The 17,683-nt window shown below is 43.1% G+C and overlaps 1 protein-coding gene across 1 annotated transcript in view; it reads left to right on the top strand.

Annotated features, from left to right (window-relative positions):
- Positions 1–1,020: 1,020 nt before the first annotated feature.
- The window catches only part of Dnajc18 (DnaJ heat shock protein family (Hsp40) member C18), a 38,588-nt gene continuing 21,925 nt past the window's right edge, over positions 1,021–17,683 (top strand). The window contains exons 1-3 of the mRNA XM_038330888.1: positions 1,021–1,126; positions 3,025–3,211; positions 7,120–7,265. Coding sequence (XP_038186816.1) covers positions 1,087–1,126; positions 3,025–3,211; positions 7,120–7,265 — 373 coding nt within the window. The 5' untranslated portion in view covers positions 1,021–1,086. The remainder of the gene's footprint in view (positions 1,127–3,024; positions 3,212–7,119; positions 7,266–17,683) is intronic.

Raw genomic sequence — 17,683 nt, 5'->3', positions numbered from 1 at the left:
GGGTTCAGGGCTATGCATTCCCATGTAAACCCCATTTTCCCAACAGCCTAAGTAGCAGGTGGTTGACAGCATAATTGATCTAGTTTTTTTGAATAAGATTTAAGCGAATTCCAGGTATTTTTTTTCCAAATAATTTTCTGAAATCCTGATCATTTTGCCCTTTTTGTAGACCTGATTTTTGGTTTGGTGATTAGATTAGGTTTGGTGATTCCCCACCTTCTCACCTTCATCCGTGGATTGTAAGGGAGTGAGGAGACCAGAAATTCCCCTCTGAATCATGCGAAAGAATTGCTCTGAGTCTTTGCTAGACTTCCCGGAAAACAGGGTGCGGAACAGAAAGAATAATCGCTCATTTCCTCTTTACAAACCTCTCAGAGCTGGCTCTTCAAAAAAGAGAACGGGACAAAGAAAGAACTGGGAAAGAGGAGAAGAGCCTCAGAGGTTCATGAGTAGAACGGGCTTAAGTAAACCCAAGGACTCTGATGTGGCTCCCAAACTTGACGCCCCACCCCCAATGGTCCCTCTGATGACTAAGGAGCTTGGGTGGGAGGAATCCAAACTACTGTCTAACTATACTAAATTCATCCCACTTTTTTTTTCTTTTTTTTGCGGCCGTTAAACCTCCCATAGTTGAGCTTAGCCTTCCCCAAACCATCTTTCTATTCCCAGGGCCTAGCATAGATTTTGCACAGAATAGGCCCTGGTAGATACTTAAGAGGGACATTCCTGAGGGTGTCACCGGTTGGCATACAGTGTGTGAAGTTGTTGCCCCCTAGGACCTTTGTATGTTCTCAGAATCAGGCAGGAAAGAAGCCACCCTTCCCAGCTATAGATGAGTCTGAGTCTGAGCCAGAAACGCAGAAACGAGCTAACTAAACCGTCCTGGCCTCACTCTGGGGATCCCGTCTCTTCACACCTCTGCATCTCCGCGTTTCTCGCGCGGGCCCCGTCGGGACTTGTAGTCGCGTAGCCCCGCAGCCTACATGAACTAAACTACAATGACCAGCGTGCCCCGCGCCCCGCGCCCCCTCTTTTTCAGCCTCCGGGACTTGAGACGCTCAGACGACCTGCTGACTGAAAACCGATATGGCGGGCACTCTGGGCAGCGGGGAACGCTGGACCCAAGGTACCAGGTTCCGGACTGGAGGGTGGGAGAAGGCAGCATTCTGGAGAGATCAGGGATGCGGGCTCCTCGGATCTTAAGGCCGAGATCCTGGACCAGATGGAGGCTTGTGGAAAGATGCTAAGCCTGGGAAGGGCTCGGGTTGCGGTGGAGGACGGCCCAGGGCAGCGGCCGGGAACGCTGGCCCGGGCTGAGGCTGTAGCCCAGAGCTCAGTCATCGGCTACTAGTTGCCTCAGAGCCCCCAGCTCCGCCCCGGCCATGCCCCATCCAGAGCCCCCGGCTGTCCAGCCAGACTTGACCTCCTGTGATTCGAGGGCTCTTAGGATGCTGAGTTCCGTAGCTTACCTGCCCTTTATGGATAACTCCTTCACGTTAGGCCACCCGACTCTTTAGTTCCGGTTTGATCTCGTTCCTCAAGGCCTCACATCAGGGCCAGTAGGCAGTCTGTCCTTTTCCACCCTACGGTCAGGCAGAAAGTTTTGATCCCGATACCTATCATCTGTCCTGCGTTATGCTGATTCTGCAGGGGGAATTTGACAGACGCGGGTCCCTGAGCTCACAGAACTGTCAGTCCACTGAAAGAGTTTGACCGGTTAACAGCCTTTTACAAAACACAGCCAGTAAGTCCCTGGGTTACCGCAGCAAGGTTGGGGATTTGGGCTGCACACTGACAAGGTACCCAAAACAGCCTAGATGTCAAAAGAAGCTTCATTTTCTCCAAACATTACATGTAAAGATATCAAGGATGTCTTAAAGGAAGAGCATCAAGGATCTTAAGTAGGAGAGAAAGATGTTTTTAAAGCCTTTTCGGTCTGCTGACAAGACAGGAGTGCCCTGTCCCTCACTGGCTTGCCCTGTGCATTTTGTAGGCTTCAGGACTTACTGAATCCTCTTGCACTAAACTATAACCTTTGTGTGGTAGGGATTGGTCTGACACATACAGTCCCTGATATGTCTAGCCCTGTGTCTCGGTTCATATTAGTTCTACAGATGTTTGTTTCACTTTTTAAAAAGATTTATTTTTAATTATGTGTATGTGGGGGAAGAAATATGTCCCTAGGAATTAAGGCGCCCTTTGAAGCCGGAGGCATCAGATCCACCTGGAACTGGAGTTACAAGAGGTTTGAGCTGCCATGTGGGTGCTGGAAACCAAACTCAGGCTCTCTGCAAGAGCAGCCTAAACTCTTAACTGCTGAGCCATCTCTCCAGCCCGACAAATGCCAGTTTAAGAGAACTAAACAACTCCATTCTTTCTTGTTTGTTGTGTTGGGGTTTTTATTTGTTTTGAGACAGGGTCTGTCAATGCTTCAAATTTTATGGGTAGGAGCCTTTGCAAGCAAACTATTCTTTTATGAGCAATGTCACCTCTGGCCATGCAGCACGAAGAAATGGGCCTCTCTCCACACTGCTCTAAAGGCAAGGTGTTGGGTAGAACTGCCTCACAAGCCCCTCATCTGTATCTCAGTTAAGAGCATTTGCTGAATGAGCACTGTCAGTGTGGTGAAAATTTGGGGCTTTGTGCTTCTGGCATTTAAGTTTCTTCCTTGGGTGTATCCTGTATTCTCTGTGTAGTATCCCAGGCAAGACGTTTGTTGGAGTTTTGAATGGAAGCTTTGAAGTCTCCGTGATGTCTGTAGTCACCTAAAGACACTTCACCACACTTCTCCACCCTTCTCCACACTTCTTTGTTCTTATCTGCAAGCTGCCTCCCAGAGAGCGGAGGCAAGCAGCAAAATTACAGAGGCAGGCATAGTTGTGCATGGTTGTAATTCCAACCTAAGAGAAGCGGAGGCAGAAGGTTCATGAATTTGACGCCAGCCATAGTGAAACCTTGTCTCAAAAAGTAAACAAAAGTCTAAGTTGGTTTGAACTGGAGGTTAATTCGGCTGTTGTTTTGCAGCTTACATTGATGCAATTAGAAGAAACAAATCCCCAGAAGACAGACGACCTGGCAGTCATGATCCCTGTGGTTGCTGTAACTGCATGAAGGCACAAAAGGAAACAAAGCCTGAAAATGAGAGGAATCAGACCCGGCAGGGAGAGGGGAGCTCCACTTACACCGAGGAGCAGCTACTTGGGGTCCAAAGGTAAGCCTGCAGGACAGTGGTTCTCAGCCTTCCTGATGCTGTGACCCTTTAATACAGTTCTTCATGTGGTCAACCCAATCACAAAATTATTTTGTTGATACCTCATCGCTGTAATTTTGCTACTGTTATGAATATAATGTCAATAGCTGGATATGCAGGATATCTGATATGTGACTCCATGAGAGGGCCGTTCGAGCCCCAGAGGAGTAGAGACCCGCAGGTTGGGAACTGCTATTGTCGGGTTAAATAAAGGATTTTTTTAAAATATTTATTTATTTATTATGTGTACAATATTCTGTGTGTGTGTATGACTGCAGGCCAGAAGAGGGCACCAGACCTCATTACAGATGTTTGTGAGCCACCATGTGGTTGCCGGGAATTGAACTCAGGACCTTTGGAAGAGCAAGCAATGCTCTTAACCACTGAGCCATCTCTCCAGCCCCCTAAATAAAGGATTTTATAGAAAGTGCTTAGAAGAATGTCTGTCTCAGGAGGGGCTATGCAACGACTGACCTGTGTCACCACCATTTTCCTTATATTTATGTATTATTTTATGTGCGTAGATGTTTTCCCTGCACGTATGTCTGTGCACCATGTGTGCCTCCACCCTTGGAGGCTCAGGACTTTGGACACTAGAACGGGAGTTACAGGTAGACAGTTTTGAGCCTTCATGTGGGTGGTAGGAATCAAACCCCGGTCCTTCGGAAGAGCAGCCAGCGCTTTTAACCATTGATTCATCTCCCCGGCCCCCGTGAACGTATTATTGAAAGACACTAGCTTCTTGACTTCGAATGAAAGACTGGGTAAGAATGGAGTATTAGAATATACTGTGAGTTGTGTGATATGCTTTAGGAGAAGCCAGGAAAACAGAGTAAGAAGAAAGCAAGGGCTGGGAATGTAGAATGTAGCTCAGTAGTAGTGAGTGAGCTTTGCCTCGTAGGCATGAGGCCCGAGGTTTGATCTCCAGTACATTAAAATAAGTAAATAAAAAAGATGTGTTTTAGCCAGGTGTGGTGATCCAGGCTTGTGATACCAACTACTTAGGAGACTGAAGAGCAGAGTGTTCGCAAGGTTATGGCCAGTCTACGACAAAGTGAGTTCAAGGCCATCCAGGGCAACTAGGGAGACCCGGTGTCAAAATAAGAAAGTGAAAAGTGGACTGGGGACATAGTTCACTGGTGGAGTGCGTGCCTAGCACTGCAAGACCCTGGGTCCAATCCCTAGAATCACAAAACAACAACAAAGAAACTAGAGGGCAGGCCTGGTGACATAAGGCTGTTGTCACAGAGCTTAAGTTGAGGTGGGAATATCTGGGGTTTGAGACCCTTGGGGAAGAGAAAAAAGACCAAAACAGCAAAACCCTACATAAGAAGGATAAGGAAAAATACAAGAACAGATATAAATGAAATAGAAAATAGGAAAACAATAGAGAAAAACTAGTATAGTCATAAACTAAATCTTTAAAATGTCAACAAAACTGATGAACTTTTAACTATACTGTCCGGGGAAAAAAAAACAATACTCACTCAAATGACTAAAATCAGAAATGAGGCATGCCTGGTTGTACAAACCTGTAATCCCAGCACTCTGGAGCAGGAGGAATAGACAATTTCCAGGGTAGCCAGAGTTACGTAGAGAGTTGTCTGCTCCTCAGCACACAGACATACACAAAATCAGGACTGAAAAGAGAGGACAACACTACCCTTTTTTTATTATTAATTTTATTTTTATGCCTCTGTGTGTGGGTGTGTGTACATGAGCGCAGATACACGCAGAGACCTGAAGAGGGCATCAGATCCCCTGGAGATGGAGTTATAGGTAGCTGTGAGCCACCTGATGTGTGCACTGGAAATGTGAGTTTGAGGTCTGCATGGCAAGTTTCAGGCCCGAAAGCTGTATAGTGAGAGACCCTCCCTTGTTGTTATTTGTTTGAGACAGGGTCTTTCTATATGCTGGGACTAAAGGCATGCACCACTATGCCCTAAGAGACAGGATTTCTCTATTTAGCCCTGGTCATCCTGGAACTCACTCTGTAGACCAGGAAGTTGGCCTCAAACTCAGAGATTCACCTGCTTCTGCCTCCTGAGTGCTGGGAATAAAGTTATGTGCTACCACTGCCTGGCAAACCTGGGAAACTCTGTCCAAAAAAGGAGAAAATAGAAAAAAAATTAAAGAAAAGAAGGAAAGAGGAAAATCACATGGAGATGGAAGGGACCCAGAATGATTTTTGAAAAAGAACAAAGTTGGATAAGTAATGCTTTAAATTTTAAACGTACTTCAAGACTAACGATGAAGACCATCTGACAGAGGTGAGGATGAACATGGACCTCAGCGGGATAGGCTGAGAGTCCAGAATAACCCTCGTGTTCATGGGCCCTTGATTCTCATTGTTGTTGTGTTTATATAAAGTTCCACTCTGTAGACAGACTGGTTCCAAGACAGAGTTACTCCCAGTAAGTCTTCTGTCTCAGCCTATCAAATACTAGCAATGCCAGGTGGCATGAGCCTCCAAGCCTAGCTCTGCCCCATTATTTGTTGACAAGGTACCCAGACATTTTGATGGAGGAAAGAATAGTCCTCAGCAAATGTTTAGACAACTGAATATTCATATGAGAAGGATAAACTTGGACCCCAGTTTCATGGACACAGAAAATCAATTCAAGGCAGGTGTGGATCTCTGAGTTTCAAGACAGCTAGGGTTACACAGTGAGACCCTGTTTCAGAAAGAGATGAAAGGATGAGAGAAAGAAAATGTAATTTTAAAAATAAGGCAAAGAGTGGGAAGGAAAACACTTGATATCAGTCTCTGGTTTTGATACATGTCCATAAGAAGTCATTCTCCACTACATGGAGAGTTGGAGCTGAGCCTGGTCTACATGAGTCTATCTGAAGAAAAAAAAGACCAAGCATTGTGTGCATGCTTTTAATCCCAGCACTTGGGAGAGGCAGACACAATTAGATCTTTATGAGTTGGGGGACAGACTGGTCTACATAGAAAGTTCCAAGACAGCCAGAACTACATAAAAAAATCCTGTCTCAAAACAAAATGAAATCCCTTCTCATGCCCCTGAAGGGGAAACCACACACACAATTTTGAAAGATAGCCATAAGGGCAGATGTGAGAACACACACCTATAATCTCAATGTGTGGGGAATGTAAGCAGGAGAATTAAGACCTCAAAACCTGTGATATCTGCACCGCCTGGAACCAAGGTTGGGCAAGGTCCTGGGGATTAAAGAACACACAGAGACACAGGTCACTTTTGAAGCAAGAATGCCAATTTTATTATGTTCCCAGGCAGCTTATGTAGTGCTCTTCTTGCCTAATGGTCACACCCTAGCTCTCAGGATTTTTCACTGCTAGCCCACCAGAAACCACTTCCTTGTTATCAGGAACTCCCGAGGGTTCCGTGCTCAGAGCAACTACAAGCATAGAAAAACAAGTTGTTTACTCTGGCAGGCAAGGGGTCATAGAAAGTTCAGAGTCTGAGGGTCTTCAGCTCCCAACAAAAACCAGCCTTAGCTACATAGTGACCTCGAGGCTAGCCTGGGCTGCTTGAGATGCTGTCTTAAGAAAACAAAATAAGATAGCTAGCTAATTCTTCTAGCTTTGCTGTTCTTTGATTAACTTTCAGGATCTTAGCCTGAACTTTGGCATAGAGGCTAACATGCTTCTATATGCCCACTTATATGACTTATAGAGGGACAGAAGAGTAGACCCAGAGGAGCTGTGCCCGGAGGGGCTGTGCCCAGACGGGCTGTGCAAAGGTCTGGGTAGGACGATTTGAAGTTTAAATTTTGTTGGGTTTGTTTTGGAGTTCACAGGTTGGAGGGATGTATTGTTTGGCTATTAGTTATACAAATAGAGCCTCTGTAGATATACACATTTTTAATTTTTTTCTTTTAAGAATCAAGAAGTGCAGAAATTACTATGAAATTCTGGGTGTTTCTCGCAATGCCAGTGATGAAGAACTAAAGAAAGCTTACAGGAAGCTCGCCCTGAAGTTTCATCCTGACAAGAACTGCGCTCCTGGAGCAACAGACGCCTTCAAAGGTTTGCCTTTGGACCCATGCTATCTGCCTTGTAGTAGTGGTGACAGCAAAGTAGCTTGTTTTTAAATCTTTTATTATGTTTATTTATCTTAGCAGGGGTATATGCATGGAAGTCAGAGAACAACTTTTGAGAACCAGTTCTCTCTTTCCATTCCATGGGTCCCAGGAATCAAGCTCAAGCCCCTCTTACCCTCTTAGAGTTTCTATTGATGTGAAGAGATATGCGCGCGCAGACAGCTTTTTGCTGTTTATCTTTGGAGCCTGTCCTGGAACTTGCTCTGTAGACCAGGATGGCCTCAAACTCACAGAGATCTGCCAGCTTCTGCATGTAAAGGCATGTACCACCACTGCCCAGCTGACCACGGCAACTCTTATAAAGGGGAACATTCAATTGGGGTGGCTTGGTTACAGTTTTAGAGGTTCAGTCTATTATCATCATAGCAGGGAGCTTGGAGGTGTGCAGGAGGTATGCTGCTGGCTACATCTTGATCAAACTGTAACAGGAAATGGACTGAGACACTGGGCAGTATCTTGAGGACAAATGAGACTTCAAAGCTGCCTCCACAGTGACACACTTCCTCCAGTAAGACCACACCTACTCCAATAAGGCTACATCTCCTAATAGTGACACTTTCTTTGGGGGCCATTTTCTTTCAAACCGCTACATTCCACTGGCCCCCAAAGGTTTATAACCATATCATAATGCAAAAATGCATTCAGTCTAACTTCAAAAGTTCCCATAGTCTATATCAATCTCAAACTTATTTAAAAGTCTAAAGTTTAAAGTCTCTTCTGAGATTCATACAATCTCTTAACTCTCTTCCCCTGTAGAATCAAAATTAAAAAGCAGATCACACACTTCCAACATAAAATGGCACAGGATATACATTACCACTCCAAAACACAGGGAAGGGAGCATACCTAGGAAACACTGGACCAAAGCAAGACCAAAAACCAGCTGGACAAACTTCAAACTGCATCTCCATGTCTGATGTCAGAACCCTCTTCAGATCTCCAACTCCTTTCAGTTTTGTTGATTGCAACACACTTCTTTCTCTTGGGCTGGTTCCACATCCTGTTAGCTTTCCTCAGCAGGTATCCCAAGGCTCTGGCACCTCCAGCATCTTGGGGTTTCTAGCATAATCCACGTTTCACCTTCACAGCTTCACACAATGGCCCCTCTAGACCTCCATTCAGGGCCACCCCTGACACATGCCTAGCCTCAGTTGCTTTCCTTAGTTTCAGAGGCAAATCCCATAACTCCTTTCTTCTATCCTTAACTGTAAAGCCTAAACCACGTGGCTGAAGCTTCTAAGTTCTGCTTCTTTCTGGAACATGGTCTCTTTGTTCAATTACATCTTCACCAGATTTCTGTTTTTGATTTTTACCTTTACTGCCTAAGCTGGACTGTCCTCGAACTTGCCCTCAAATTCAGAGATCCACCTGCCTCTGCCTCCCAAGTGCTGAGATTAAAGGTGTGCACCATCATGCCCAGCTTGATACATCCTTAATAGTGATTATTAACACAGTTCTTTCCTGCCTTCATCTACTTAGATTGATCCCTATCTGTCTATCTATATACACTTTTTTTAAGGAAAAAAGTTTTGTTTTTTTTAATAACATCTTTTGTAGGGTGGAGAGTTGGCTCAGCAATTAAGAGCACTTTTTGTTCTTGCAAGAGGTCCTGGGCTCTATTCTCAGCACCTGCAATGTGGCTCACACCATCTATAACTCAAGTCCTGAGAAATCCAATGTCCTCTTTTGACCTCAGAGGGAATCAAATGAGCATGTGGTGCATATACATACACACAGGCAAAACACTCATACACATAAAATAATAAATAAACCTTAAGTCTTTTCTAGGGGCTGGAATTCAGTGGTTAATATCACTTGCTACTCTTGCAGAGAACAGCAGTCTGGTTCCAAGAACCTCCCAGGTTGCTTACAGCAGCTCTAGGAGATCTGCCGGAGTCCAGCTCCAGATGAGGGCACCATCTGAAGTGGGTGCGTGCAAGGGCGGGGATGGAGAAACCAGACACAGAACACTTCATAGTGTCGTTTCATGGGAGATGGACGAGAGGAAGCGTATCTCAGGGTGGCCTGGTCTACTCTGACAATCTGCATCTCTCATAGACTTTGTTTAAACTCAAAATCATTTCCTCATAGACTTTAATCATTGATTACAGTCTTGTCATGCTACATACTTAGTCTAAAGTCTTCCTTGATTACATAAGTATATCAAAATAAAAGAAACAAAATGAGTAAATAGTAAATTTCATGAGAACTAAAATCTAACATGATAAAATTAATCCTTTTAATTCAATTACATTAATTTTGTAATCAAGAATCTTCTTCTGTTCCTGCTAGTTCTTTGTTTTTGAGGCAGAACATGAAAACCTAATGATTCAGTTATAGTTGGTCAGCTTCTAAAATTTCCCTGAGTTTTTCTTCTTTAATGATTTTTTTTTCCAAATCCTATGTCTCATACTTACTAATACCACTTAAGTAATAGGTTCTATAGAAAACTCAGTTTTTAGCAGAGGCAGGCGATCTCTGTGAGTTCGAGGCCAGCCTGGTCTACAAGAGCTAGTTCCAGGACAGGCTCCAAAGCTACAGAGAAACCCTGTCTGAAAAAACCAAAAAAAAAAAAAAAAAAAAAAAAAAAAAAAAAAAAAAAAAAAAAAAAAAAAAAAAAGAAAAAGAAAACTCGGTTTCTAAGCTGGGGGGTGGTGACACATGCCTATAATTTCAGCACTTGGGAGGTAGAGGCAGGTGGATCTCTAAGAGTGTGAGGCCAGCCTGGTCTATGGAGCAAGTTCCAGGACAGCTAGGACTGTACACAGAGAAACCCTATCTCAAAAAAAAAAAAATAAAATAAAAAATTCCTGGTGAGATGGCTCAGAGGTTAAGAGCACTGGCTGTTCTCCCAGAGGACCTGGGATTTAATTCCCAGCACCACATGGATGGCAGCTCACAACTGCCTGCAGCTCTAGTTCTAGGGGATCTGACATCCTCACACAGACATACATGCAGGCAAAACACCAATGCACATAAAACAAAAATAAATAAATAAACAACATAAATATCATAAGAAGAAGAAGAAGCAGTAGTGCAGTAATTATACAGCCAAAACATGAAACCCTAACAGAACCACGTTGGTCATGAAAAGTAAAAAGAGAACCTTGAAGTCCCTGATGAAGGACAGCAAAGGGAGCTACAGCAGAAGCAGGGGTAGATTTAGTGATGAATCCAGGTTTGTACAAAGGGTGATACAGCAGGCTTTATGAGTAGCAGCAAGAGGCAGAATAAATGCTTTTGTAAAGGACATTTACAAAGAGAGGAGGACTAAAAGTTGGAGTAGACCAACCAGGGGTGTACCAAGCACTAAAAGTTTGAGGGAATAAGGATTGAGGGTCAAAAATAAATTTTTGTTTGTTAGATTCAAAATATGTTTTATAATCAAAGCTAGGCTAAAGGAGGCATTAAAAGGATAATAATGTACAGTTAGTAGTGAAGCCACAAGAAAACCATTTAGGAAAAGTTTCTCTAGAGACAATATGTGTCCATCATTATCCAGTGTTGAAGGTCAGGACAAGCAAGGTTCCAGAAGGCAATGGCAAAAGAGTAGTCTCATATTTACTATCCTTGAGGGCAGGAAGCATAATTTAGAGTCCAAAGATTTCTATTATATACATATTTGTTATCAGAGGTAGTAGTTACTCCCCCAGGGAAATCAGCAACCAAAGTATGTTGGGTAACCAAAAACCAACCAGTAAATGGGGAAACAGAATCAGTGTAAAAACAAATGGGCGCTGGACAGTGGTGACATATGCTTTTAATCCCAGAACTCAGGAGGCAGAGGCAGGCAGATCTCTGTGAGTTCGAGGCCAGCCTGGTCTACAAAGCAAGTTCTAGGACAGCCAGGACTGTTACACAGAGAAACCCTGTCTCCAAAAACAAAAGCAAAACAGATAACAACAAAACACACACACACACACAAACAACAACAACAACAAACGGGTAATGAATCAGAAACACCTTTGTAGCACAAATTCTAATTGGTCTTAATAATAAAAACTCGGGCTGGGCGGCGCTGGCGCACGCCTTTAATCCCAGCACTCGGGAGGCAGAGGCAGGCGGATCTCTGTGAGTTCGAGACCAGCCTGGTCTACAAGAGCTAGTTCCAGGACAGGCTCCAAAGCTACAGAGAAACCCTGTCTCGAAAAACCAAAAAAAAAAAAAGTTAGAAAAATAAAAACTCGGAGTCAGCTGTCAGGTGAAAGATGAAGGATCAGAGAAACAGAGCTGCCACTTGAGTTCTTACCTCCACCAATGCTCAGACCAAAGGGGTGATCCTGTCCCTATGAATCTTCAGACTGCATCTCAGACTGAATCCTCAAGACTGGCCCAAGCTCCTGTCTCCTCCAGCCTCTTGTCTCCACCTCCCTAGTGCTGGGATTAAAGTCATGTGATCCCAAATGCTGAGGTCACCTTTGAACTCTGTTTCTCTTTTAGACAGTTTCAAACTTGTGTAGCCTAGGGTGGCCTTGAACTCACAAAGATCTGTCTGCCTTTGTCTCCTGGGAGCTGAAATTACAGGTGTGTGCCACCACTGCCTGACTTCTATGGCTAATTAGTGGTTTAGCTCTGTACTCTGATCTTTAGGCAAGCTTTATTTGTTATTGCATAAACAAAATATTTCCACACACCTTGATATGTAATATTATCACATTCCTGATATAACAAGTATTCATTACTCTCTCCTCCCATAAGACCCACAGCATCAGCTGGGTGCTGGTGGCACATGACTTTAATCCTAGCACTCAGGAAGCAGAGATAGGCAGATCTTTGAGTTCGAGGCTAGCCTGGTCTAGGGAGCAAGTTCCAGGCACCAAAGCTACACAGAGAAACCCTGTCTCAAAAAATGAAGCAAAAAAGATCCACAGCATCGGTTATAACTTTAATGGAAGCAAAGTCCCAAGTTGTAAGGTGAAAAATAGAAGAACCAGGCAAATAAGCTCAGTATACAGCTGCATCACAGCCAGGAAGGGAGAGTACCTCAATCATAGATACCATAGCAAAAACAGATTTTCTGCTGTGCATGGCAGCGCCTGAGTTTCTGTCAAACTTTGAGCAGGATTGCTGAGTGACTTTAGCTGTTACCTGTCGGTACTGGCTGCTGACAAGCAGACCTGGACGCGCAGCAATGCAGGTGAAGTTTCTAAGAGCCTCAGCCAAACTGAGCAAGATGAGGAGGAGTGTCTAAGCAGAAGCAGGGGTAGAACAGTACAAGAGAAAAATAAGCCATTGGGTTTTTAAGAATTGCAATGACGGGCGGTGGTGGCGCACGCCTTTAATCCCAGCACTTGTGAGGCAGAGGCAGGCGGATCTCTGTGAGTTCGAGACCAGCCTGGTCTAAATAGAGCTACTACCAGGACAGGCTCCAAAGCTACAGAGAAACCCTGTCTCTTAAAACCAAAAACCAAAAAAAAAAAAAAAAAAAAAAAAAAAACCAAAAAAACCCCTTTTTTTAATAACAACAACAACAACAAAAAAAGGATTGCAATGAAGGGCGACTAGGCAATGTAAAATCATTTGTCTGTGAGAGTGGCAGGTAGATGGATCTCTTCCAAGAGACCATTGCCGTCAAACACCCACAGGCTTATGAGCTGTAGGCAATGTTAATAGATCCCATGGTTCATCAAGTTTTATACTTTGTAATGGCTGTTTATTAATAGCCTGTTCCACAGTTGTCAGTGCCTTTTTTGCTTCATCAGTTAAGGAACAAGGAGACAAAGATGTCAAATAAAGGCTTAGGTTCTTCAGTGGTTAACTTTTTGTTGTTGTTGTTGTTGTTTTGAGACAGGGTTTCTCTGTAGTTTTGGAGCCTGTCCTGGAACTAGCTCTGTAGACCAGGTGGGCTTCGAACTCACAGGTCCTCTTTGATTTTTATTAGGACACTGTCAGCTTATATGTCCTTTCTGACCATGGAAAAACAAGGCCCCTCCCCCCATTTCCTGGTTGGGAAGTGGGGCTACCTCTGAGGAACTGAGTAGTTGTTTTACCTTGGAGGGTGGCGGCAGCAATAGCTATGCCCTGAGCAAAAGAGGGGGTGAAATCAACACAAGCCTTCAGATAATCTGAAATAGTTCCCAGTCTTCTGACAGATTTTTACCAATGTCTTTTGCAGGCATTATTAACATTCTCATAGGCCAGTTGTTTGATAATTACTTCCGAAGCCTGCTCCTGACGTATGTTTGGTCATAGCATCAGTGAGCCGAGAGAGAAATGACTCATAAGGCTCCCCTTTTTTGTTTAATATTAACCACCTCCTGGGAAGAAATAATCAGAAGCAGGCAAATTTCTCCAAGCAGCAATAACCAAATCAGAAATTAAATCAAACCTTTCTAAGTATTTTTAGCTGTTACCTAGGATCAATCCATTGGCCTGCTCCCAACAGCATAGAAAGATCTATATCCTCTTCTCTTTCTGATGCCAACTTCCTTTTTTGCTTCTTCCTCATATTCCACCTTTCATAATAAGAAATGTCCTCCTGGTAGGCACACTTTAGCCAGTTTATGCCAATCATTAGGAATCATCCAGTAAGTACCAAAGTTCTTCAAAAGTGCAATAACATCAGGTGACGTGGCCCCATAACTGGCAACTGCGTCCTGTAGTTCTTTAACAAGCTCGTAAGGCAGTGGTTCTCAGGAAGGTTCGTTATGTTCATCCTCTTCGTCCCCATAAATAGGAGGGGAGCATCTTAAAAGAGGATCTCCAGATAAGGCTGCTTCCCGGGCAGTGCCAGGAAGCTCGAGTCCTGAGCTTTGATGTTTAGTCTCTTCTTTTTCTAAGAGGAGGAGCAGATGACTTATCGTAAGGGGGAGGCCGATCTTTATCATGATCTCGCAGCTTCTAAACCGTGGGCATCCTGAGGATCTGAGGGCTCCTAAGGAGCATCCTCAGGATCAGATTCTTCTGAGTCATTATTTAACAGATCAATTAAATCTCCATGTTTTAGTACAGGAGGCTTAGAAGGAGATATTATGTTAACAAGAGAAGTTCTTTCAGAAACATTGTTGGGGAGATCTGTCCCTTCTTCTGCAGACAGGGCTTGTTTAATAAGGGTCCACAAAGAAATGCTTGAATAGGCACCTCTTTAGGGCCATGCTTAGTGTACCAACATCTTACATCTTTTCCAACTTCTTTTTCAAACTTCTCAGTGGGTGGATGCAAGAGCGGCAGCAGAGAAGTCAGACACAGGACCCTTAGTTTGTTTCACGGAAGATGGACAGAGAGGAAGCACATCTCTGGATGGCCTGACCTACTCTGATACCTGCACCTCTCACAGGCTTTATTTTATTTATTTATTTGTGGTTTTTCCAAAAAACAGGGTTTCTCTGTGTAGCGAGCCTGTCCTGGAACGCACTCTATAGAGCAGGCTGGCCTCGAACTCACAGAGATCCTCCTGCCTCTGCCTCCCAAGTGCTGGGATTAAAGGGGTGCACCACCACTGCCCAGTCATCATAGACTTTATTTAGACTCAAAATCATTTCCCCATAGACTTTAACATTGATTACAAAGTCCTTTTCATGCTACATACTTTTTCTAACGTCTTCCTTGACTGCATAAACATATCAAAGTAAAAAAACAGAACAGCGAATTTAATGAGAACTAAAAACTAACATTATGATAAAATCAATTCTTTTAACTCAATTTCTTTTTTTTTTAAATTGGTGTTGTAAAAGTCTGTGGTTACAGAAATTAGACAAGGATGTCTCTGTTTGTTTGACTAAGTTCATAGATGAGAACTTATTTCCTCCTACCTGTTATATCAAGCTTCTCCTGTATTCTTCTATTAATCTACTGTGATGAATAGCTGATCTTTCTACTGAAATCTAATTCCTTGGTCCCTTGTTTAAATTCTTTCTTTTATATCTAATGTAAGACTGCCGTCCTTTCCCTTGACCTCTGAAGGACCATACTCTTCTCTTTATTCCCCCATAGTGAGAGAAGTCCTGATCTGAGTCTGCTCAGGAAGCCAGGCAGCTCACCGAGCCAGATGTTTCTCTTTGTGTCTCTGTCATCAACCCTTGTTTTCAGCATGGTCTTTATCTTTATCACAATTCTGCAGTGAGTAGAAGAACATCAAGGTTCCTAAAACTGCTTGTTTTACCTGCAGAAGGGCACCAAGGCCTGTCATTAATATCATAATCAAAATCTTTTCCTGCCGGGCGGTGGTGGCGCACGCCTTTAATCCCAGCACTCGGGAGGCAGAGGCAGGAGGATCTCTGAGTTCGAGGCCAGCCTGGTCTACAAGAGCTAGTTCCAGGACAGGCTCCAGAAACTACAGGGAAACCCTGTCTCGAAAAACCAAAAAAAAAAAAAAAAAAAAGAAGAAAAAAAAAATCTTTTCCTGTCCATGCTAGTTTCGTGTTTCTGAGACAGAACATGAACACCCAATGATTCAGTTATAGTTTGTTAGCTTCTAAAATTTCCCTGAGTTTTTCTTCTTTAATGATTTATTTTCCAAATCCTGTCTCATACTTACTAATACCATCTAAGTAGTAGATTCTGTAGAAGACTCAATATCTTGCCTAACTAATTCTCCTAGGGAACCATTATAAATTTTATTCTTATTAACATCAGCTTTTATAAGAATTGTTACATTATCCCAGTTCTAGCCTCAAGTGAGGGGCTCTTCACAGCAATGAATTCAGACACTAAACATATCAAAGACACAGGTAAGAGCTGTGCAGGAAACTCAACTGTAGTGTGAAGCGGCGGGGCCGTGTTCCCGCCGCCCAGTTCCCAGCAACCGGCTAGCTTTACCCAAAATAATTACACGGAAACTGTATTCTTTTAAAGACTGCCTGGCCCATTATCTGTAGCCTCTTATTGGCTAATTCTCACATCTTTCTTTAACCCATATTTAGTAATCTGGGTAGCACCATGAGGTGTGGCTTACCAGGAGAGATCTTAACCTGCGTCCATCTCGGAGAGGAGCAGCATGGAGACTCACTATGGCGACTGCCTGAAGCGTCTCCCCCACTCTACTTCCTTGTTCCCACAATTCTGTTCTGTCTACTCCACCTACCTAATTTTCTGTTCTTAAAGGGCCAAGGCAGTTTTCTTTATTAATTAACCAATGAAAGAAACATAGACAGATAACTCTCCTCCATCATTTCCCCTTTTTCTGTTTAAACAAAAAAGAAAGGCTTCAACTTTAACATAGCAAAATTACATATAACAAAACAGTTATCAAGCAAGTATTACAGTTACAATATTTAAATCTATTTTATCTTTTATCATAACTAAGGAAAGCTATAACTATCTATTTATTCTTCAACTCCATCAAAGACTCCAGAAGGATATAATGCTACCTAACTAAACAAGAAATAAGTAACTTATAAAACTCTAGAAATGACAGAGACAACTCGCTGCCTGGACAGTCACCCAAAGTTCCTCTGTACCGTTGGGGCATCCATCTTCGGGCTTCAGGCCCACAGTATCCAGCAGACATTTCCATGAAGCAGAAAAATTCCAAAGACAGTTCAGTCACTTTCTGCTGTGTCCTGCAGAACGTCTCGCAGACTCTTTCACGAATCAGGAACCCTGAGAGACCATCTCACCTTTAGGCAAGTTTAGCAGTCCTCTTTCTGTGGGTTCCTTGTGTCCAGTTTATGCAACAGTCCAGGCAAGAGCAGTTTCTTGCCCAAATGGCTAACAAACTCCATAAGTAGCCTCTTCGATGCCCATCTTCCTCTTGAAGTAGATTGGTGCTGCCAGGAGCAGACGTGTCTCATTGTCATGAAAAACCCTAAGTTATTAAAACATTAAATGCCATATTCTGCAGTCTTTGAAAGATATGAAGAATGTTTATCTAACTGAAATATATCTCTACATATCTAGAAAATCTAATAACTTGACTACAAGCTTAACTATTATCAATGATTATCCATTAACAACCTATATTTCCTAATTATACATTACAGTTTTTAAAATGAACTACAATCACAATAGCTTAATCAAGATCAGAAATACATATACATATAACAAAATTGACCTTAAAATCTATACCAATGCAAATTCATATCTATATCATCTCCCCCTTTAAATGTAAAAGAACATTTATAAGCAATATTTGGGAAAATGGGCGCAGTTTTTTCTCTCCAAACTGCTTCCTGCTGAATGGGGGCGCTGTTATTTAGGTCTTTCATGGTGTAACCTGTGTGCTAGGTTCCTCTCAGTTGGCAGTTGAGTGAAATAATTTTTTGAAGATGTTCACAGCAACCTTTCAGGAGGGCGTGGTCTATCATACCATATTGGGATAGAAGCAATCCACAGAGTCTCGTCCTCTGTGAAAACAAAAGAAGAAACTCTTTTCCAAAGCATCATGTTCTTAGATCCAAATCCTGA

The sequence above is a fragment of the Arvicola amphibius genome, chromosome 5, assembly GCF_903992535.2.
Source record: "Arvicola amphibius chromosome 5, mArvAmp1.2, whole genome shotgun sequence".
NCBI lineage: Eukaryota > Metazoa > Chordata > Mammalia > Rodentia > Cricetidae > Arvicola > Arvicola amphibius.
The sequence above is the reverse complement of the archived record's forward strand: the minus strand, read 5'-3'. Positions and strand labels throughout refer to the sequence as shown.